Source organism: Trachymyrmex cornetzi, unplaced genomic scaffold (assembly GCF_001594075.2).
Source record: "Trachymyrmex cornetzi isolate Tcor2-1 unplaced genomic scaffold, Tcor1.1 scaffold83, whole genome shotgun sequence".
Taxonomy (NCBI): Eukaryota; Metazoa; Arthropoda; class Insecta; order Hymenoptera; family Formicidae; genus Trachymyrmex; species Trachymyrmex cornetzi.
In genome coordinates, this window is record NW_017300169.1 from 2,508,125 (window position 1) to 2,533,589 (window position 25,465).

General features: G+C 35.9%; 2 protein-coding genes across 3 annotated transcripts in view; both read left to right on the forward strand.

The window, feature by feature from the left end:
* The first annotated feature begins 1,573 nt into the window (after positions 1 to 1,573).
* Positions 1,574 to 15,226, forward strand: sff (BRSK family serine/threonine-protein kinase sugar-free frosting). Its single transcript, XM_018519302.1, has 13 exons — positions 1,574 to 2,336; positions 8,411 to 8,591; positions 8,667 to 8,807; positions 8,906 to 9,056; positions 9,170 to 9,385; positions 9,533 to 9,732; positions 9,847 to 10,077; positions 10,535 to 10,839; positions 11,796 to 11,947; positions 12,253 to 12,405; positions 12,934 to 13,108; positions 13,656 to 13,885; positions 14,240 to 15,226. Exons 1-13 carry the CDS (start codon positions 2,237 to 2,239, stop codon positions 14,462 to 14,464), a joined length of 2,460 nt encoding a protein of 819 aa, XP_018374804.1. The 5' UTR covers positions 1,574 to 2,236; the 3' UTR covers positions 14,465 to 15,226.
* An 8,881-nt stretch (positions 15,227 to 24,107) lies between these two features.
* Asator (tau-tubulin kinase asator) overlaps positions 24,108 to 25,465 on the forward strand; it is a 9,661-nt gene continuing 8,303 nt past the window's right edge. For both annotated transcript variants that reach the window (XM_018519606.1, XM_018519609.1), the window contains exon 1: positions 24,108 to 24,434. In XM_018519606.1, the coding sequence (XP_018375108.1) occupies positions 24,427 to 24,434 (8 nt within the window). In that variant the 5' untranslated portion in view covers positions 24,108 to 24,426. The remainder of the gene's footprint in view (positions 24,435 to 25,465) is intronic.

The window sequence follows — 25,465 nt, forward strand, 5'->3', positions numbered from 1 at the left end:
CCTTTCAGTTACAGAGAAATTAAACTTCATTCACCAATGTACATTAAAAGTTAATGAAATTTAAGATCATTTCTAACAGTGTATGTAGTATACTATCTAATAAAATATACCGTTCAAACATTTTTCATTTTATTAAACATACTGCCATTAGATTACATCAGCATTATTTTTTGTTTACGTAAAATGATCCTAAAATAAACAAGATAAAAAATATTTTTATAAATTTATCCCCATACGTATAAGTTATTATACACATTATGTCAAAATTATATATATTTCATATTACCTCCTATATACCTATTATTATTATGTATAATATAACTTGGAAACTCTACCCGAGGTAGAGTGCATCACTTTTTAATGGAAGGGTGAGATGAACTATTTAGTGCTTTCTGACTAAGAGATAAAATTAGCACCAGAAAAAAAAGCCGAGCTGTGAACACCCTCGCATGAAGGAAAACTCACTCAACCACGAACGAAAGCTCGGACGCGAACCATCGGTGATCGTCATTGTACCGACGGGACGTGGCGGCGATGCCACCCCCGCATATCGTACACTCTGCTACCCCCGAAGGTAGACACGCGGCTGCTCTCTCCGCCACGTTTTCCCGAGCTCAGTCTGACACCCTCCCGTCGCCGTCGGTCGGTGGTGGTTTCCCATGCGCGCAGAAAGTGGAAAGGGTCTCCTCGTTCGCGGGCGTGGGGTTGCGCGCGCACTTTCTACCCCCTCTGTATGTCCGGCACATAATCGAACTGGGAGCGCCGTGGTGGCCGTCGTCAGTTCCGTAAGACGGAGCTAAATTTCATTTCTAAAATGAGAACATTGTTTAGCCAAAACGAAAGAAGATAGATGCAATGTAAAAACGTGAAGTGAGGGAAAGATTCTTCGTGAGATCCTCCTCGTCGTGACAAAGAGTTTCGATTTGCAGCCCGGTCTCGAGCAAGTGTAATCACGCCGCTTATCGCTCAATTGTAGCGATATCATCGATGCACAAGTGCACGCGGGATAGAGTGATGGTGCGACTTTGGGAAAGGAGGGTGGTCTCTTCTTCAAGTTTACACGCGTTCTGCCCGATCTCCGAGAGGGTGTCTGAGAAATTTTAAAACATCGCCCCTAAATCAAATTCGTCACTCCGCGAGTGCCAAGCAGGGTGGATATCGTCAACGAGAGTTGAATAGGATTTTGGTAGTAAAGGGTTGACGGAACGAGAGGAGAACCGTCATAAAGTAGAGGAGTTGCGGCACCGCCACCGATCAAAAGCGGCCAATTTCGTCAGGGCTGATCTACGTCCTCGACGAAGCAAGGGATTCCACCGTGTGGAATCTCTCCTCGAATCACAATGGCGCCCAATTTCGTGTTTGTGGAATCGTGGCCGGCCACGATCGACTAATGCAACAACAGCAGGCATCTTTGTAAATATATAGCCATATATATCCCTGTGTCTATCATCCATTCGATGCTCTGCTGATTTAAATGAGTGGATTACACCAATTAATTGGCGTTCCTTGAAACGTCTCCGGTAGTCTCGCCAGTATACGGTGAAAGAGGCAATATGAAAAGAATACGCAAGAAGCATCCGCCAAAGATAAAAGAAAATTATGTCAAATTTGTCACGATGATAGTGAATGCAGTGAATTCAGGTGCGTGATGCTCTCGCCTGGGGATATTTAGCGGTGTCTTTCATCGCTTCTCGTTCATGAATGTTACTTTATCGAAATATAAAAATCTGGGCTAGTGACAACGAGAGGGATGTATACGACACGCGATTTACAACAGTTGTCGATTAATTCGAGCGGAAGAGAGGCAACGATCCGACGATATTCGTAAATAATCTGCGCTCGAGTCTTGAAATTTACGCGATGTTCTTCGAAAAGGAATGGACGAATACTGACGATAAACTGACATTTGACGTGTATATCGCAATGATTATCTTTGAATTGCTGCCCGAATGAAACTAAAAGAATATACACCAACTCGAAGACAATTTATTCATTAAATTATCTTCGAAACATTTTCCGTATTCCATCGCAAATCACGACAAAGAGCACGATGTCGCGTGAAATCGCGATAGGACACAGCAGACCGGTACCAAAACTCATAAGGAAGTGATAACGGCGAGCGAAGAGAACGGAAAGTGAGGAAAGATCGAAGTTCAACCCTGAACCGTTTGGCCGTTTTTTTATAAAACAACCCTTCAACCTGGCGGACCAAGAGGAAGGAAGTGGCTCAGCGGCGATGCAGGGCAAGGAGAGCCCCGTTGGGTCCAACACCCAGGAGACCCATCAGTACGTCGGCCCGTATCGGTTGGAAAAGACCTTGGGGAAAGGCCAGACTGGTGGGTGGTGCATGCTCTCCCCCTCTTTCTCTCTCCTTCTCTCTCTCTCTCTCTCTCTCTCTCCTCCCCCCTCTGTTACAAATCTCCGTTGCAATCGTTATTGCGATCGACGATAGCCACAGGAATGTCTAATCAAGTCGAGTCAGAATGTTCAATTAAGTTCCGTATTCGAGAAGATATACGAGATCTCGCCAACGCGCTTCTCAGTTACAGAGCTTTAAACTCTGTTTCACACCTTTTTAATTGGAAAAGATTAAACGGTTAAGGTTTAACGATACGTTGATCGATACAAATTTGCCGCGAAACTTTCGCAGGACTTCAAGGTTTGCCGCATTGTGACACATAGAACATTTGTAATTCTCACAGATTATCTCACTGCCCACGCAAGCTTTCGAAACGAGGATATATTTTTATGTCTTTTGAATCTACAAGAATTGAGAATTCTGTTCTCGCAACAACACGAAAATAGAAAGAAAAATTTGTAACAGGTACATGATGGTTAATAAGTAATACGAGTTATCTCGCGGTAATAGTGAATTATGGCGGTAATAGGATCAAATCGAAGCCATTTCGCGACAAGACTATTAACTTTATGGCACTGTTGCCGAATGCATTTTCGTAGGCTATCGATTCAATTGGAATTTGATTATAATTTTCTGCCTTCACGTTCTACTCTCATTTCGTATTCAAATACAATTCGAATTAGTCCTTGGCGTAACTACGTACGACGCGTGCAAATTCTCGGAGAATAGATATACACATTTTACGTAACTTACTGTACAGCGAGGAGACTTAAAACAAATAATATTTTGAATATACTGTTGCACATACATATTTACAAATGGTACACTGAGAAAAAAATAGTTCATTTAATTAAATTAATTTAGTTTTTATTTCTTTCGAGATGAAGAGTATATAAATATATAATATTTAAGTTTTTTAAGCATATTGAAAGAAATGAAAACAACTAAATTAAATTAGTCAAATGAACAATTTTCTTTCTCAATATAACGCTGTAAACTTGTGCAAGCGTCAGAAGTTTCAATTGCAATTGCGCTATATGAACAGTTTTACCTTGTAATGTATTGTGGTAGTATTTTTCAGTCAGAAAATATTAAAAAATAAATTGGAGTAATTAAATTTGAGATGAAAAGCTCATTTTTGTGTGGAATAAATTATAAAAGAAATAAATAAAAGAACAAATGTTTTACAGAATAAATGTTTTACGGGGAACTCGCGCGTCCGGGATTTGCAGAGAGGGGAGTTTAACGCCACACTAATTTGCTCTCACCTCAAAGGCATTCGATGCTATTATACGATCGATACTGACAGTGTACTAATTATGTCATGTAACGGTTATGGCAGACAGAGAATTAGCAATATTTTCGAATAAAGTAATTATAGCGACATCTATAATAATATCGCATATCTAAAATATAGTATAAAAAAATTACATTTGCTACATAATTATAAGTTGGCAGAATCAGATTATATTCCCTTTAAGGAGATCCTAAAGCTGTCTGTATTACCTTACACACATACGATTTACGTGTCATTGACATATCACTACACATTACTACATCAATATCATACGCATATATATGTACAAATTTTCTAAATGTATAACTAATCTTTTATATGAAGTATCTAACATAAGCCTAATTCTAAGAACACAATATTGTTTGTTCATGTAATCCCTAGTCCAAACCAAGATTGTTTTATACGTACAAAGTATAAAACTTGTATATAGAAAGCAAATATTGTTGCGAGAGTCGACGTTAGAAGCCGATAACAAAACTTTAATTTAATTTTTTTCGTTTTTGACATAAAGTCGATTGATTTGGACTATATTATTTCTTATACTTTAATTGTGGAGAGGATTTTTAAATCTGTATATATAAAGGCAGTTAAAAAATACTTATTTAAAAAACAATCGGTAAAAAACAGACGACTTTAAGATCTCTTTAAGGAGGTTGTACGGCAAATGCAATATGTCAAGAATTACTTGAAAAAATTACACACTATTCTAAATTGCATTTAATAATAATACAAAAAAAAATAGAAACAATTGACCATCTGGATCAAAAGTTATTTAAATAAATAGTAATATTTTTTTAATTTGTACTCTAATATAAATATATGAAAATGTATTATAAAATAATGATAAAAATCTCAATTTTTTTATATAAATACTTTATGAATTCAACAATATTTATGTAAAGTTACCTTGAGATGCAGACATTAATTGTTCAGTAAATAAATAAAATTTGTTATTTGTTATAAACTAATGGTGAATCTCAATGAAACTTTGCATAAGTTATGTTTAGTACTTAATATATGTATATAAAAATATTTAGATTTTTCTTATTTTTTTTTTGCTTTAACAATTTTTGTTTATAACAATAAAACTAATAACAAATAAAATAAATAATCTATAAAAATGTGTTGCTCAATAAGAGCAGAATGTTATTAACACAACTTTCACATGTATGTAGTTTGTTTAAAGCGTAAATAGTAATATATGTGTATTATGCCCTTACAACCTCCTTAAAAGCCACTGAAGGGGAACGCGTGAACCATCGAAAGAACATCAAAAAAAGCAGAAGAAAACGACAGAGAATATAATTTCTAAATATCTGTCCATTCTTGAATTGTTCTGTAACTTGGTACTCTAATAACAAACGTAGTTCAAAGTTTAAGAGCCCCTCGCTTTGTATCACGCTGTACGAAAAAGACTCGACGACAATTGTAAATCTTTATGAAGCAGTTAATAAGCGTTTTTAATTAAGTGCCACTAGCAAGGGGACTGGAAAGTAATAATGTCGACGACAATGGACGTATTAAAGAAAAAAGAATTCGCCGATTTGCCCGCGCGCGTATACTCTGCGTGTAAATGCAAGAGTAAATTAGCGATGTTGAGATGAGACATTTTTCTCTTTTTCAATAAACACTTTTTACTTTCTATTCATTTTTTATTTAGATGTAATATCTAGAAATGGAACTTGCGACGCAGATGCGAGGTCTAAATAGAAACACAATTTGCTTCCTCGATCAACACGTAATTTCGCAAAAGCTCGTTAATGAATTCGCGGCTCGGCTTTCAGCGGATGAGTCTCGTGGTGGTCATTTCCTCCGTTGGACTATATCGATCCCGTATGCATCTCGAAAGGGGTGCATGCTCTGGCACGTGACAATACGGCACGTTAATCATACGAATGAATTCCTCTCCACGCTTTGAATTCCATGACCCACGCGCGAGCGGGTAATGAAATTGCCGCTCATGCTCGCGACATGAGTGCGCATGGTTTGAATTATAATTGACGAAATCGATGGAAACATTAGGAAGAAAAATAATAACATTACGATAGTTCTCGCAGAAACCGAGGTGCTAAATAACGCGCGAAAAGTCTTCGAGCAAAAGCTTAGCGTGCGAATCGATTTTGAAAAAATGAACGAAAATTGATATACAATATCTTTATTTTAGACCGTATATGTGAGAAACACAATCAATACTAGAAATTAAAAAATGCCTATTACGGTCGAATCTGGATCTTCGTTGCTTAAATAATTCAGTCTTGAATTACTAATATATACTGTATATGTACTTGCATATATACCATATTGTATTCTTTTTCAAACTGCGCGCCAAATTATTTTTCCGGACTAAATAAACGCAAAACTACTCTAGCAATCGCGATTTAAATTGACAAGCAATTAATAATTTGATGCTACCATCAAGCATCATATATTATAAAGATGTTAATATGTTGAAACTGTTAATAAATTTTTATATTGAAAATTGATATATTCGAGCAACGCTTTAATGGTTTAACCTAATAAGTAGAATGTTTAAAATCTACGCATAAAATAACTTTAAGATATCTTTCAGAATTCTTTATGAAATATCCTAAAGATGTTTCTTAAAGATATTTCAAAGTTGTCTTATGCATCGATTTTAGACATTCTGCTCATTGGGAACTTAACAAAATATTTTACATAAAACTTATTTTTTACTTCTTCTACCACGTATTCGAAAGCAGATTCAAGATTAAATATGTTAATATCATAAATTTATGTACTGAAAGAATTCGTTGTCAGACGTCTCACAATCAGTTCTTGAATATATTAACAATAAGATGTAACTTGTTTATAGATTTATGTAAAATTTTATCTCGGTAAATATAAATTTCTAAACTACATATGATCCGAAGGTTTCTCTCTACAAATGCACATATATGCTATCATCACCATTAAATCATGGATGACGTAAATCGTTAGAGGGAAGTGCACTTTAACTCTCGATGGTCTCAATAGCCGCTAATGCAATTGCCACCGAATTTGATGGGAAACGTCGCGTTCGTTTAATTCCATAGGAATTGTCATCTCGTCAATCACAGACGAGACAATCTCGCGCGTTTCAATTGAGAATGGCTGAAAGATGACCATCGATCATAAAAATTGTCTTGGACTATTTATAACATACTAGCGTAGCGTCACAGAAACGTAATATATTTTTAGATGACATGTAAATAAGTGTATGCAATACAGATACAGAGAAGCTTACGCTCACGTGAAATATTATTTTTCACTCAAGTAATCAAAATACATCGATCACTTTGCGCCTGAGAATTGAGGACCTGCATTATTGCTCGCAATTTTTATGTAATCGCCGTGTAAAGCGACACGAGACTCTTTATTTAGGATTAAACCCCTTAATCCTTCAGATAGATGCGACTTTGTTACGAGGATTCTTAATTGCTCTCCATCGTTATCTCACAACAGAAAGTTTCTTTCTATGTATTTTTCTTTTTTCTTCTTCCCTTCAATTATCTGCTTAAGCCATGTACAACCGTCGTCATAGCGCAGCCATTTAAGTGGATAAAGACATTGTGTGGCGCGACTCGTGGACTTCCAACGGCGATTTAAATCAATTATGTACCAACCTCGTAAATCCCATTTCTGCATTGGCTTTTCTTTTTGAATAATTTTTTTTATCGTCGTTATAAAAAATCATAAATCTGATCTGCTGATCTTTTCAATTATAATAAGTTCCTGTAATTTGTTCTTAATGTGATCAGTGATTTACATGTTAATTAGTGTAGGTGAAGAGCTAATAGATATAAAAACGATGTAGTATTCTTTATCATAGAATTCACAAGAATTTAATCAACAAAAGATTTCTCGTTATTATAACAGGCGCGTGATTATATTATGCACGAATTAATATACGTTTGATTAAAGCAATATTATCACATATCCATACATTATCACGAATTCAGCCGATATAGTAATATGTAATTACTTGATCTGTATAGATAATTATACAGGAATAGTTTTTCTTGAAAAGAATAATTCCTTAAAAAATCTTTTTAAAAAAAGAAAAAATATACGCCAAGTGCATAAAAAAGATATTGAATACATCTCTTAATAAAAAACGGATGTGAAATAAATGTAATTAACCAAGTATTTTATTACGCAAGACACATAATATAGACTGAAAGTGACTAAAATTGTCAATATATTAACAGATAATAAAATCGAATAACAAGAAATCAAAAAATTTGTATTTGAATTGTTAATATATACCGGAATTTGATACAGCAAATTGATAAAATTATGTTTACCCGAAATGCTCGAAGAGTGATTTTTAATAGAAATTCACCTACGCTGCCAAACTTCTCGGAATTTACCAAGCGGAAAGAATGCCAAACCACTCGAGTAAAATCATTGTGTTTGTGTCTGTCCGGGATAATAGTGTGTTTACATACCACCGCATCCTCAAGAAATAACTCAATCCCCAAGTAATTCAAGACGTTCCGTATCGACATCTTCATTGATTTTTTTGTTTAACTATTTCTCTATCTTTAATTTTTCTATGATCGCAAAATGGCAAATTAATAATAAAAATTTTTGGAATTGTATTAAGGCAAAAAATAAAATTACAATTATCTATCATAGTGCTATACTGTAGAAATCAAATAGTCTACCTAATGATAAATAATATAAGGAAATTTTTTTGTTGACTTTTTATATGTATATACTTGCATAAATATTCTGTTATCTTTAAATTTTAGGTTTAGTTAAGCTCGGCATACATTGTGTGTTGGGCAAGAAGGTGGCAATCAAGATTATCAACCGCGAAAAGCTTTCGGAGTCGGTGTTGATGAAAGTGGAGCGTGAGATCGCCATTATGAAACTAATCGATCATCCGCACGTGCTCGGGCTCTCGGATGTATATGAAAACAAGAAATATCTGTAAATACATTGATGAAAATGTAAAATTTTTAAGTCAATAAAGGCATAAATATCACGTTTTATAAATTTTTTAAGATATCTTGTTCTGGAACACGTCTCAGGCGGGGAGCTGTTCGATTATTTGGTTAAAAAGAGCAGACTGACCCCAAAAGAAGCGAGGAGATTTTTTCGACAAATAATTTCTGCGTTAGATTTTTGCCACAGTCATAGTATATGGTGAGTCGCGTGTATTATCGCTTAGCTTATAATTTATATAATTGTCTGTACGAAACAATCTCTCGGACTTACTCGTTTGATTTTCTTATCACTTTTAGCCATAGAGATTTGAAGCCTGAGAACTTGTTGCTGGACGAGAAGAATAACATTAAGATAGCAGATTTCGGAATGGCGTCTTTACAACCCGCGGGGTCTATGCTGGAGACCAGTTGCGGATCACCTCATTACGCCTGCCCCGAAGTCATTAGAGTAAGAGCCCTCAATTACGATCAATTTGCGATATCAAATTACACAGAAATATTAAGCGAGTAATAGCCACTTGAGTTCAACGTCATGAAATGACATTTGCTTCCTTTTAATAGGGTGAAAAGTACGACGGCAGAAAAGCAGATGTATGGTCTTGTGGGGTAATACTTTACGCGCTTCTGGTAGGCGCATTACCTTTCGACGACGACAATCTGAGAAAATTGTTGGAGAAAGTTAAGCGCGGATTGTTTTACATACCACATTTTGTACCACCCGAGTGTCAGAATTTGCTCAGAGGCATGATTGAAGTTGATCCTGAGAAAAGATTGACGGTGAGCTCTTTTCTGTTTCTTTTTAAATTGCAATATTCTCTCTCTCTCTCTCTCTCTCAACATATTAACATCAGATACATGTTAACATATGTTATATGTATTTACAAACGCTAAGACATTTTCGAAATAAATGTAAATTTTTTTTAGTTAACAGAAATAAATAGGCATATTTGGGTAACGGCGGCGGGTAAGGGCGAGTTGGAATTGGAATTGTCGATGATGGACGTGGTGCAGACGCACGTTATTCCGTCCATAGAAGCAATCGATCCCGACGTGCTACAAGCGATCGCAAGTCTTGGTTGCTTCAAGGAGCGCGACAAACTCATTCAAGAACTGCTCAGTCCAAAGTAAGATACAATACTCCTCTCTCGTAGAAAGACTTTGAATTTAGTTTCTGTTGAGTGTTGGAAAAGTATTGAGAAAAGCAACTGAGGAATCTGATGCACCAAATATTCTCTCAGCCACAATACAGAGAAGGTGATATACTTCCTGCTGCTAGAGAGGAAGCGAAGAAGACCGGCGTGTGAGGACGAGCTCGAGGTAATGAGGAGTAGCATGAGAGGATCCGCAGGACAATTGGAGGCCGATCCGCCGAGAAAACGGGTGGATACATGTAGAGTGAATGGAAGTACCGCGCTCAATCTCGGACAAATCAGCCATGGCTCGCCTTTGACGCCTAGAAGACAGTCGAGGTAAATAAGCGTGAATTTTAATAAAGAGAAGTAAAAAAACGTCAGACGAGAAATCGTTTTTATATTCTTATTGTGTGAAGAACAAAGTCAAGAACACCCGCGTGTTTTGCCGATAAAATTAACATGCCAACTGTACTCGGCGAAAACGTTCAGTGTAAAGATAGGCAGCTGTGCGGTTCGCTTCTAACTGGCTAGCAATCGCGTGACAGCGTCAGTTATCCGCACATGTCGCGTGCACCCCATCACGTGTCTCCCCATGTTATTTTTTCTCCCTTTTTTTGTCGATTCGTCCTGCATTTACAAGCTTGAACTCGCGTCAGGTGCGATTATCGAATTACATTTCATTTCGTTTATTTCATTCGATTAAAGATCAAAAAAAGACATATTTTAATTGATGCGTCTAATGTTTTTCGTGTACAATTCGTGATTCCTTAATTAGATTGCTGATTATTTGCAGCACGAGACATCACGCGCGTCGATCACCAAGCACGGGTGGATGCCACACTCATGCGTCTCATTCGCACACGTCAACGCCGGGCAACTCGCCGTTGCATGCACCTGCAGGTCTACTGAGTCCTCATAGAGCAGTGCCGACGTCGCATATGGGCCAGACAATTGCCTGCGGTGCACACAGACTGTCCCTTGGTGGCAGTACCGCCAATACTATCGCCGGAAACGGTGGTAGCCCCACGAGTCAAAGCGTCCCGACGCCGACGCCGGCGCTTGCCAACGTCGGTATTGAACTCAATGAAGTACAGCCAGGTAAGTTTAGCATATCAAGGGTTTAGTCTCTACAAAAAGTGGTTGGAATTAGAAATTCTCGGGAAAAAATGTTATATAAATGGACATATATTTTATATATAATTGTATATAATTATATATAATTGTATATAAAATATGTTAATTTTGTATACTATAATTATATATAATTTTATATAATTATATATGGAACATTTTTTCTCACGTTTATATTTTCCATATATAAAAATGAATCTTATACATATATATATGAAACGATTGAACAAAATCGATATTTCTATTTAAAATATAATTTTATTGTTTAATGCAAATTTCTCATTTTACCATAATTATTTTTTAAAAACATGTCTCCTTCTTATTAAAATAATTTTTGATCCAGGTCCTAAATTTTTTGTATTAATTTCAAATGCAATACAGAAAAATCTTTTCTTCAAAGTACGCTCTTCAAACATTTTCAAATTTTGATCGCTTTATATATATATGTGTGTATGTGCGTGCACAGACGCAGTTGTGGATTACGTATATTGAAGAGACTGTATTGTATAACACCGATTATCACTTAAGCTAACCGCTGCTCTTAAAGCCACTATGCCGTAAGCACGGCAGATCATATTACGTTAAGTGTTCTCGTATTTATCACATAATTGCGAGATTGTATATTAATATTTAAACACAATACTCGATGTGATTACGTAGATTAAAATCTTACATTTAATATACCAAACGTTATTCCGATATATAAGACTCACCCTGTAATTAAACAAAATTGCGTAATTTTGCCTCACATAGGCTTTCTCCTTATTTCAATCAATCGTCACGTAATGATCATATTTATTTTGAACAAAAATTTTGGAAGATAACTAATTAATTACGGAAAGAGAAGAAATAATCTAACGGTTTAATTTTCAGATAAGTCAAGTACATATATGTATGTTTTTAAGATATAGCTCGTTTCTCAGTAGTTGCGGTCGGCGTTACACCGCCGGGGTCGCCTCATACTGGAGCGGGATCTGGAGCTCATCATTGGAGATCGCGATTAACCACGATCAAGAATTCTTTCCTGGGTAGTCCCAGGTTTCATCGTCGTAAATTGCTCACTAGTACCGAGGAGGTATGCAGTAATAGATAAAGATATAATTTATTCCTTTTCATTATGTAAAATTGTTCAACATTGTGTAATATTATTTAATATTCTATCAATTGCAATGTTTGGTTATTGCGAAAATTGCATTTCTTTGGTCAGTAATCTAGGTTCTTCTTCTTAACAAAATTAAAGAATAACGATGTATATTTAACAAAATTCTTCTGAAAAAAGATTAGTTTAAAAATTATATCACAGTATAGTGCAGTAGCTATGATTTATGGTAATTCTATAAACGTTGCGTTTATCGTCAAGTTTCCATTGCATATGTATAGGTACATCTCACGCCGGATTCTTCGCCGGAACTTACAAAAAAATCATGGTTCGGTAGTTTGATGACTACGGAGAAAGATGAAACCTTCACCGTTTTGGTCAAAGGAAAACCGCTAGCCAGTGTAAAAGCCGATCTAATTCACGCCTTTTTATCGGTAAGTGCACCAAATTTATTATCCATTTTGGTATAAGTTGCAAGTATAAGCGACTATTATCTATTTAAAATAGTACTTACGTTTACAAGAATTATTAGGTGTTGAACTTAATTCCTGCCGTTTTTCATCTCCAAAATTGATTTGTTTCGAAGGGAAATACCTTAATCAAAGTATTATTAATAAAGTATTATTAATTAGTAATAAAGTAGAAAATGGAGGAAATTACTTTGATTAAGGTATTCATTCATCTTCCCTTCGAAACAAATCAATTTTGAAGACGAAAAACGGCAGGAATTAAGTTCAACACCTAATACAATCACCAGCAAAGTACTCGACAAAACTCGTTAAAACATGCATTAATAATCTTTAATAGATTTGAAGAAATTTAATAATTTATGATTATAAGTCAATATATGATTTTCAGAATTCTTTCTGTTAGAATTTTTATTAGAATTTTTATAATTATATCAATTTAATTGACCTCTCTGATCTTAATTATTAAATTTGAGATAAACTGGACGTTTACAGATAGCAGAATTATCTCATAGCGTGAGCTCGCCAATGTCGTTCAGAGTGGAGTACAAAAGAGGTAGCACCGCACCAGCCATGTTCCAGAGACAAGTGCGATTTCAAGTTGACATTAGCGCAATCTCGAAGCAGCCGAATGAGCCCCTCTTCGCCATTACCTTTACATTATTGAGCGGTAAGCGCACAGTCGCGTTCTTCACGATTTTTCCTTCGGTTAGAAAAATTATAATCTTTGCTATTCTTAAATCAAATATGGCACAAAAATCAAAGTAACAAAAAATGTTGACTGAAGGGTTCTTCGACAAGTACGAAGCCCTCTTTTGCATTTGGCAGTCATCCAAGCGCAACTAGATCGATGTTACCTTGGCACGTACAGCTAACATATACATATAATTTTATGTCCTATCCACATATGTATATTCTATGTTTGGTCTGTCGACGCGATAGAGTCTGGCCTTTTTTCTGATGAAGCTTTAACCTCTTACTGACAAGAACATACCGGAGTCGCTCGAGCTCATAAATTCAGTTTGTCAGAAGCACGCTATACAAAATCCAATACTTTAATAAGCAAAAGCAATCTTCACTCGAAACACAATTCAAACGCTAATTTTCAAGGAAGTCATATTAATTCTTAACTTGATGATAATTCTGTTTTTCTCAAAAAATTAGATATTGTCGAATTAAGGAGTCGTCAGACAATGAAGTCAATTTGATATTCGCAGGAAACATTCGAAGATTCAGGCGAGTATGCGAGCATATCCAGTCTCAGGTGTGTTCAAGAAATGTGAGTATGAACTTGGGAGGACAAAGCAGAGCCGCGCCGCCTAGTCCGAGGGCCTCCAGAAAGTTCACCACAGAGATGAGCGAGAGTTCCAGCTGTGGCAGCGATACCAGTGAACGACTATTTCTTAATCCTCACCCAGCTACCAGACAGGTAGTCTGTTTCAATAAGGTAGCGCATCATCCTTATTTTCGTTATCATCTTTATTTCCGTTATCATCTTCATAATAATTATCACTTTGGAATGTCCATTTTATTAAAATCTCAAACAAAAATTTTTTCATCAAGATAGTATTTCATAAAACCACGTAATTTCTTTTTCATAATCTAGATTGACGTTATCTAAGTTGCCATTTATTCTACATAAATAATTTCAATAAATCGCTTTCTTTAAAGGTAATTAATGGAAGATTAAGATTTTTTCCAACTTTATTTAAAGCTATTGTAAAAATTGTTACGAGACAGCGAATATTAGAAGAGCAACTTTGTGTCATCACCAATTAACAGAGTATCGTATCGGTTTTAGATCGATTCGGACATTGAATCGGATACGTCTGTATTTGACGTGAAATCGCCGACCCGCGAGAACGGTAGAAGAAGTTCGACGTCGACGAATAATAACAATGCCCTGTCGGGCGATACAACACCAACGCCAGGCAGCCCGCCAAAAGCGGTTCGAAGTAACTCGGAGAGTCAAAACACGCCTGAGAAGAAATGCGTGACTACAATGAGCGGCAACAACATAGCGTGATACTACCAGAATCTTCGCTTCGAGTTCCGTTCTAGTCTAAAGAGCCTATGGGACAGCGCTCAGAGATTCTGGTGAGGTTTCCTCTGACGAACGCTTCTAACGCTTTAAAAGAACTGCAGAAAATGCGTGAGACACATCTATATGCGTAACACAATGTTGCAACAAACAAAATTGAGGTCTAACATCGTGAATCTTAGTCATCGTCAGCAGTAATAGCGAAAAAATAGAGAGGTAACAGTGATGATAATACATTTATCAAATTTGCATTGTGTAATTCGAAACATCGAAACCTTTAGTGCGAGCTCCCTTCATTCTCAAAGTTCAAAAAAATTTAATTTTGTTTCGAACGATACATGCGTAAACATTTTCCTCAAACAACTCAAAATTAAACGCTAGAAGAAATATTAAATGAGACATTAAATACAATCATTGTAGTCTGTGTTTATAAGATAAATGAATTTCGAGAGAGACATTTTCAAATTGCCTCCAGATAAAACCGCCAAATGGCATATATATTTCAATAAATAAGCCTACATAAAAAATTACACGAAGAGGAAGTTTCACGATTATACACAAGAAGAGAAATGTAAAGTATATTAAAAAAATATGTTTCGTGCGAAACTTAAGTACAATAATGTAATGTTACCGTATTATTTCGCCCCCCACAATGAATGTCACTGCAAAATTGCATCGCGCTGTGTTTGTGTTAACAAATGGCATTTTTTACGTTTGGACGTATTTCATTCATTAATTATAGAAAAGACACAAACACTGTTGCTTGGAGAGTATTACATTATTACCCCGATACATTATAAATTATTCGTTTTGTAAATTATAATTTTTATTTACTTTTTTGTTCGCTTGTTGCATAATTTTTTTATTTGCAGCTTCATTATATCAATCTTCTCATAGCAATCTATTCACAAATCAACCACGTACATTTCAACATCCAACTACATTGACACGATCTGACGCGAAAAATGTCCCGAGAATTTTATTTTTTCACACACGACGGAGAAGAAAGATAGATACAGAGAAAGAGAGAGAGAGAGAGACAGAGAAAGGTTTTCGATTTTAAAAGCTAATAAATATACACGCAAGTCTCACGATCGTACGAAGCGTAGATATTCGTTTGCTTCTCACAAGAAGAAAAGTAAAGGACAGTGAAGTCGTTGATGGCATACGAAATCCACCGCGAAGCGATTAAGGGCTAACGCGTTGCTGAATGTATAACTCATATAGAAAAATATATATATATATAAAAGCAGTAAGAGAGCTGCACTTCCCTAAGCGATATAAAGAATAAGTAGTTTTATCATAAAGTTATTCTCAACACAGACATATCTCGAGATTGTCCCTATTGGCTTCTTAGTAAAAAGCGATATAAGGTGTATAAATGCGCGTTTAGCATCGTTTTTAAGCGAAGATTTGTTATATAAGGCTGCATCGTGATATAGGTATGTTTATGAAGAAAGGAGGGAAGACTAGATAAAGTTACGGAGGAAATAACGAGCGTTGAGCGCCCGGATATTCTCAGAGATCAATATCTTGGAATCGATCGATTTTTTGAGTGTGATGCGGAAAAGAAATTATCCTTGATAATCCAATAATCTTCAAAGTTTACACGATTAGGATTAGGTTAATAGGTGAGAGCGAAAGTGCATAAGCGTTCGCACAAATCAAAATTGTGGCAAATTGTTTTTTTTTTCTTTTTAGTATACATTGGATCCCCCGATAGGCGCTCTCGCTTCAGATATTACCTACGTATTATATCGCGCATGTGGCGACTCGTTCCTATATATAAATGTCCGAGGGCTATATCTTTATAATCGATTAACAGTACGGAAAAGAACAACTAACGATCTACTCTTTCCGTTGCATTTTGGAGTAGCAAAATTCCGCGAGACGCAAAACGCGGTGGTGTTTTTCGACTAAAGGCTCAGCTAACGGCAGACGCATTGTCATTCCGCATTATTAAGCAGAAATACATAATGCAATACTGTAAAAGAGATTTAGCTGGACACGTATCGAAAATATTATTCCCATGAAAAATGCGTGGGTGGAAATTTTATGAAAAGTCGTTAATCCTTAACTATTTTCAATTTTTATAGTCGCTCGTATTATTAGTGATGTATAGACATTTATTAACTTTTTGAGGGACTAACAAGAGAGGGAATTAGAATATTATTTATCTATAATCTATATGCAAACACCAAATTATATAGATAAAATGTAAATATTTTCCTTTTTCTCGCTTTCCAACAATTATTCTTTTTTATTGCCGTATATTGAGAGAAAAATGTTTCGCATTTATAACTATAATTATATGTATATTTCTATAATTACGATTATTACTGCTATAATGATAACAGTATAGTTTTAACTATGTGTATAGTTTTAGCAACAAATGTATATAGTTGGCAACCTAAAATGATATAATTATAATTATTATAACCAAACAATAGTTAAAATTACCATAAAAATGATATAACCATATTTTTTATGGTTGTCCCAAAATATAACTGTAAAATTATAGTTACTTGGATCATTTTTATGGTAATTTCGACTATTTTTTTTTGTTATAATAACTATAATAATTATAGTCATTTTAGGTTACCAGCTATATATATTTGTTGCTAGAACTATACACATAGTTACTGTTATTGTCATTATAGCAGTAACAATCATAATTATAGTAATACATAATTATAGTTACAAATACCAAACATTTTTCTCTCAGTGTAAGAATAAATCATTCAATATGGCTATAAAGAAAGAACAAACATTAATTAATATCAGTAGTTAAAGATTCGAATGAATTATCCACGAGATGATCGTTTGATTATCGTTAATCGTAGGATAATTATATCGAGAAGAACAGAGACGAATGTCATTACTCGAATATAAATGCGATTAATCCGCGAAAAAGCCTTTGTTATCTTCCGTGCGCATAACTCGCAAAAAGAATGACGATATTATCTGAAATCGCTTAATGATGTAAATTAATTTTCTCTGTTTAATAATTTTACGCTGAGAAATCGGACTGTGCACGAAATTGATTACGAGAATGAAAATAATAGAGAAAGAGAAAGAGAGAGAGAGCATGTGAGCGTGCGTTTGCATGTATGAGAAAAAAAAAGGAAAGAATGAAAGTTCTTGTTATATATTAGAAGATGAATGTGAATTTAGTACTATCAATACAAACACACACATACACACGTACCACTACATATAATTAAAATTATCATAAGCTTGCAATTATCTATTTACTAATTGCGGTTAAATATAAAACTACTCATACAGTGCGTAAGTATATTATAATAACAAAATAGGAGGAGAAAGAGAAAGAGAGAGAGAGACAGAGACGAAATAGTTGGTGGACGGACGTGGTTACAGAGAAAAAGAGAAAGAGGATGTAAAACAAATTACCGGCCATATTAAATTAGGATTTTATATTGTGCGAGTCTGTGAATGTAAGCGGAGGAGAATTAAAATAACTTCGATATGCAAATCTATATTAGCAATTCAAGCAAATTACACAGTACAGTTTCGCGTGTGAGGATATAAATTTCAGGCAAATCTCGAGAAGAAATCTCTGTTTTCTGTTTCGTAAAAGACAAACTGAGGGTAATCCGCGTGATATTTTCGTAGATCGAGCCGGAGCACCAGAGCGATGTCTACTTTGCGAATATAGATGATAGGAGTGCGTTGTAACGATCCTCGACAAAATATCACGCCAATAGCTGTGCCGTTAACGTAACATCGTTAAATCTCTTGTACGAAGGAAAGAACAGATGATTACTCGCTATCTCTCACGTGTCTCCGACTTATTTTTCGATTCGCTTTTGCGCGCTGCGAGACGCCGCGATCTAGCGTGCGAGCGATTCCGTGATCGGTTCTCGTGTACGCGAAATGATTGTTATCCGCCCGAAGAATTTGCTTAATAGCGGTGACGTAGCACGAGCACGAATATCGATTGTATATGTCACTGTACAGCCAAATGCGATTTTGAGACTTGCAATTTATTCAGTCGAACGACGCAAAGTCGTTCAAAGGATACCTTATTCGCGAGATGATTTATATAGTGAATTCAATCACTCGCATTACATTGGATTATTATACATTAAAGGCTGCTTTATATAAGATAACTAATACAGTAGTATTATAATCAACCGTGACAATTAAATAATATATGAATATTTTTTTAAATATTTGCTCTTAAACGTCTTTTCGGTATAGCACATCTTTAATTTTTTTTTCCATTGCTTATGACTTTTTCATTAATGAAGATACGTACAAAGATACCGTTACATTTTTTAATGTCTTTTGACTGAATAAAATTCTTTACAATACGTTGATTTTTACGAAAGTTATAAGCAATCGAATTGGGTTGGGTAGTGGCGTTCAATAGTGCGGCGTTTGAGAATTAATAAAAATATACCATTATTTAATTAAATATCATTATTAGTTATTGTGACAATATCATTATTGATCATTTAAAATATTTATATGCTTTTACATTTAACTTTGTTTGATTTCATTGTATAGCAGCTTTTAGTACGCACTAATCTAGTATAATGCAAGTGATGCTGTAAGTTTCGGATCCATCTCTTCACGTCGTGTTCGCGCCGATCTTTTTGCTGGATGACCAAATATTAAAAATAATAATCGTTAAGAGATCCGAATCGGCAACGATAACGAGCGAACGTGTACCCGATAGCTTGGAGCTCGCGCGCAGATCGTAGGAAAAATTGTCTCGCCGCAAGAGAGGCGCGCAGGTCTGCAGGCATTATACAAATTCCCGACGTATCGTACTCGTAAGGCATTATAAGCTAGGTTGAATATAGAAAATTTTTATACAATTTATAAGACAATGCAATTTGCGCATGCGACCGATTAATTTATTATTCACGCACGTTTCCTTGTTGGCGTTTTTGTTAATTGAATGTGCACTCTATTTTTCTCATTCGGGGCGTGAATCCCGCGGCTGTCCCGCTAACAATGAGTTTCGCGAGTTCCGTCGCGTTGCGTCGCGTCGGGCGACGTGCGACAGTGGTACGCCCCTCTGAGTTCTAACCATTGTTTTCCCTCAAATTAAATATATCTTACGCATTTCATTATGTTGTATATAATTCGTGGAACAGAAAAATAATGACAAGATTCTCGCTCTCTTTGTTCAGTCTTACGTATTTAATATACATGTAGTATAATGTCGACGCGATCTCTCTAAACTCTTCGGAGTGAAATCTCACTCTTAGAAATCTGACGAGTAAACCACTCTTTTTCAACACCGGCTCAATTGTCACTCTTTGTCACTCTTTAGAATTAGATTCCACTCCAATGATTTTAGAGAGATGTATAGGACTCAGAGGGAAATAAGAAAATGGCGACGGAATTGCGCGGGTCGCCGCGACGTGCCTCGTGTCGTCCTCGTATTCCTCGAGGACGCGTCTTATCTATTATGTAAGATAGCTCTTGTCCAAGTGAAAAATTCCGCGTGGTTTATTATTATCATGTGTGTGCTTCTCCCTATATCGCGCATCCATATAATAATATTTATCGTGCGTCTTTCGCGATCTCTCAGCGCGAGCGTCGCGCCTATCATGTGTGTGTATATATCTATCTCTTTGACTGTCACTTTGATTTTTCGTAGCCGTGAGACAAACGACGAGGTCCAATTAGCTTTAGCCAAGGTTTAGTAAAAGCGGAGAAGAATAAAAGCTCGCGAATATTCGTGATATCGAAGTTAAAATTTCGACAACAAGAATGTCTAAGGCCGGTATTTATAGTCTTAGGCCGGTATTCATAGTCGATTCTTATTTCAAGACCGTCTTAAGTAATGTCTTAAGACGTTAATGCAGCCTTCTGATTGGTTCGTGACTTCTTAAGACCGTACTTAAGACGGTCTTGAATATAAAATCTGACTATTAATATCGGCCTTAGATTTTTATTTCAAGACCGTCTTAAGTACGGTCTTAAGACGCTAATGCAGCCCTCTGATTGGTTCGTGATTTCTTAAGACCGTACTTAAGACGGTCTTGAGTATAAGATCTGACTATGAATACCTACGGCCTAAGAGTCATCCTCTTTCAGACATTCGAGTTGTCTAGAAAGTCACGTTGCGATGCAAGCCGCGACTAAAAACATCCCCCAAGTCAGCGCTTCTTTTTACAGTATACATCGCGTTACGCTTCTCAGTTGCAAACGATGCACCACCGATCGCTGCATCGCACTAATCGCCAGATCTCATAAATCAGCACGTATACCTCTTGTCCTCTTATCATCGCTCGTAGACCACGTAGATCATAATTAGTATGCGGGACTCGAGAGATCGTGCCGGGTTCCATCGATGATCGACGAAGATGGAGTGGCTTTCTCGCAGAACTGCGTGAACGCCTTTCTCGAATCAAAAATTTTAAGTTAACGAGTGTCAAATTGATCGTGCATCACTAGAGCGACAATGAATAACGTTCGCAATCGAGTAGAATAGAGGTTGAAAAATCGAAATCTCTTGATGTAAAATTGACATTGGCATAAGGACGATTTAAGTATCGATCCGAATTTATAATTAAACATTTATGCAGGAAGGAGCCGCATCGAAAATATAATTCTCCAACAGTCATCTTAAAAAAGCATTGCAGTTTCATTTGAGAGAGAAAGAAAAACTGCAGTTTCACCACAAAAATAAGCAACAAGGAATAATAATAATAATAATTCCTGGATATATATTGACAATTAGTTTTTTTCAGTAGTCTCTTTGCATATTTAGCAATATTTTATAAAATTCAAAAATTGACGGCTAATTCCTTTCTTCATAATTACGTTGGCGATATATGAGGGAATGCTTTCTTTCCTCTTCGATATCGTACTGATTTTTCTTTTCATCATGCAACAACAAATGCGCCGCGGAACGTAAATAATTTTCCAAATCTCCCTCGCATTACGAGCTTCTATCTACAAGTAGTCGCGCGTACGTAGTATGTGCTGAATATTTAGTGACGTCCAGACAAACTGACAATAACGGCTGTGAGTGAGCGGTATTCTTTTCAGCAAAAATCTATTGTAGCGTAAACCGCGTTCCGCTCGATTTGCCCGTGTGAATCGGACGATCACCATGTCCGATCGATATCACTATATCCCACACACACAAAACACACACACACACACACACACATAACAGTTTTAAAACATACACAGGCACATATATACATAAACACATAGCGCATGCACGTATCGATTGATTTTTATACTATATCAGAATTACAATATACTCCTCTTCGGCTTGTACGGTCCAACTCTCTAAATTTCTTGGAGTGAAATCGCACTCCGAAAGAGTTAAAATACTACCACTATTGAAAAGAAGTGAAAACATTCGCACTCTTGAATAAGAGTGACAGATTTTTATTCTTTTCTGGAGTGAGATTTCATACTTTTGGAATAAAATTTATTAAAAAAAGAAAAAAATAAGATTTCTTTTTTTTTAAATGAATCTCTCTTCAAAAAAGAACGAAAATCTGCTAGTCATATTCAAAAAAAGGATGCAAATATTTTCACTCTTTTTCAACAGTGATAGTTTCACTCTTTTGAATTGAGATTCCACTCCCAAAAGAAATTTAGAGAGAATTATACCGATCCGCTTCGAAATGCGAGATACGTATCGCGTTTCTCTTTGTAGGTAATTTCCGAGAACTCGACACTTACAGCCTGGAGCCGCATTCTAGTAATCTGTTATAGTAAACCACGTTTCGGGAAAATTTCGAGGGCTCACTTATATTACATCACGAGTACATCTTACTCGAACGTCGTACCAGATTCATGCAATTAGCCTGAGAAAGGAAAAATAAAACGTTGAAAAATTCGATGCACTCGCAGTCAACTATTTTTTTACGAATGATAAAAATTGCCCTTGCGATTGTATGCCGATATTGATATAATAAGCGATACTAATTCATTATGTATGGACGATTAGATAATTCCCTTCACACGCGAATTACAACGGTAACATGCGTACGGATTGTGACGCGTTGAAACGTCACAAACCGGCGAAAGAAATGAATTACATCACACAAATATACATACACACACACTTTTCAACAATCGTCGATCATTCGAGATAAAATTTTTGTTCTTGCGGGTATATCATGATAGTTTCGTAGACATAATACAAAGTTAAAAGCGCGGCACGTTAGCACATATTTATTTGCGTAATTTTTCTTTGAAAAAAAAAAGAAGAAGAAGAGAGAGAGGATAGCGCGCGTGACGCAGCACGAGATTTTGCGAATCTGTACGCGCGCCAAGCGATTAATTTTTCGTCACGATTCATCGCGTCGAGTATGCATGTGTATGTTCTACATTGTTTTACTTAAGTCTTATTTGTTGAATATCGATTTACGCGATGTGTTTACCTATCTATCGCGCGTTGTTCCGATACGCACGTCGTTTTAGTACGGAGCGATTGGAGAGAACGACGATGTATGATAATTTAGGACGATATGATTATTACTGGTAGTCACATGTCACACGCAATGACTATGAATTATTACGTATTATTATTATATTATTATATTATTATTATATTATTATTATTATTATTATATCTATTATTATGAAAATATATCACGTTAGTTTTTGGACAAACGAATAAAAACACTAGGGGTGGGGGAAATAAAAAATTGTAACATATTTGTTGATGGCCAATATCAAATATGTATAAAAGTAATAATAATATAACATTAATAATAAACAGATATTATTAAATCCTCTCGTTTTGTTAATGGAATCACACAAGAACCTAGTTTTTTTTCTAAAATCTAAATATTATTAATTCCGATTTGAATGATGCAGCAATAAAAATATAAACATTTGTTTCTCCATCGTTTAACAAACAGTGATTTTACCGACAGTAATAGCTACGAGGTTTCTACTGTAAGGTGAGTACAGATAGAGTACCAAATGTGATTCGTAAGACATGAAATTTTATTTTTAGAGGCTCGTTTATCATTCTATCTTAAACGAGGAAAAATCATTTTAACACAAAGAGAATTTTTTTAAAGACTTCTTTCAAAAGAAGATTCGCTAGAAGAAACTTCTTTCAAACGAAGATTAAGAACGTATTACATAGGATATAGTGTGTAATAAAAAATTAATTTTAATTTTAAGAAACTATCGGAATATACATATAATATGTATATGTTATACTTGTAAATATATTTTTTGGAAATAGTAAAATCTATTCCAAAAGAAAGAAGTGAAGAAATACCTTAACAAAAGATTCACTAAATCAATAATAAATATAATTTGTAGTGCAAATATTAAAGAATAATGAGAAGACAGAGAGAGAGAATCGACAAAGCTCGAAAACTCGTAAAGCTCGATCGGAGCGAAGAGACGGCGAAAGAGGTGAGCGAGAAGGCGAAGAGTTCGCTATATTCGATCTCTATATCGTGTATGAATTGTCACAAAGAAATTCGTCGCGTGGCAGGAATCTCGCTCTTTTGTGGAGATTCGCTCGCTTCTCGAGAGGGGGTTGACGGTTGACGGCGAGACAAGGAGAAGCACTCTGAAGCAGGTAGAGCGAAGCAGGGGCCGAAGGGGACGATTTCGCGGCTCCGCTCGGCTTCGATGCCAAAGAGCGAAGCGCTGTTATGACTCGAGTCCGGCTCGGTCATCGTCGTCGTCGTCGTCGTCGTCGTCGAAAGTCGAGGTGAATCTACCTTGCCGCCACGCCGTCCCGCGCCGCGCCGGTTCGACTTATGATTAAATGATTAAATGATTAAAACTGCTCGCAACGCGTGCGGGAATCTCGATTCGGTCCCGCGTGGTTTTTACCTTAATTAATTCCTTCCGCGTCCGGTGTTCGACGCGTATATCGATTATCGCTCCGACGTATATATACCGATCCGATCCACGTTATCGCGTTTACTACTCACGTTACTTCGATCCCGTTTGTTTCCGTCAAGATCATGAAATGGTACGTATGTACGAGTATTAAATGCACCTGCCGATTAATTAACGCGGCGTCGAATGTCGCGCCAAGTGATTGTATCGCGATGCTATCGATTGAATCTAACTTCACTGTGTAATTTCGCTTTTTTGCAAATGCTTTTAGAGACGCTAACTGAAGCGTATGATCGTGCGTTACCGTTTGGTGCAATGAAGAGTTACGATGTCTGTGGCAAATGTATACCAATTTCTGTTCGATATACATTTCAAACAAATAAATTACGAATCTTTGCCAGAGCGTTAAACTTAACCGTTTTGGAATACTTCCCGAATATATAATGTATAATCATAACTAAGAGAGATGTGTCTAGATTTAACACTTCTCTTATAAATAGAGAGAATAACGCAAATTTCTCACTTTCAGCGCAGATCGAAAATCGCGCATGGCTATTCCTGAAACTCAGAAGCTGTTTATGAAAATGGAAAAGACACGCGGACTTTTCTTTCATCTCTCTTCGCTTAATCACTTTCTCCCGAAAACAAGAAATAATTTAATTAAGACTCCTGCTTTTTTCATATTTTAATTTTCACAGTTTAGACCAATTTCAAAAGCGTTCGCGCTAATTTTGCAATCTAGAATTATTTATTTGAAAATTGAAATAGTTTGGTGAATCCAACATCATCGATATAAAGCGCAGATAATTAAGAAATAATAAATTAAGTGGCGGCAATAACTTTGAATGCGTAATTATATAACAACATAATTACCGTCTATTTTAGTATCGGGAGGTTGTACATGTCTTATTAAAGTTTCTTTAAATAATCTCGTTGCTCCATATATTCTTTAAATCGTGTTGCCATTATCCGATAACAAATCGTCCTATGCATAATAATTTACGTGTGGATTTAAGGATTATCGCGATATTCGTACGTAATTCAAGTAAATACAGGGTGGGCCATCTATTGGTACGTTTTTACAGAGTGGGCCATCTATTGGTACGTTTTTAAAAATGCGATCAAATGAGCATACATTGATATTTTTTATTAATTTTTTTTTTG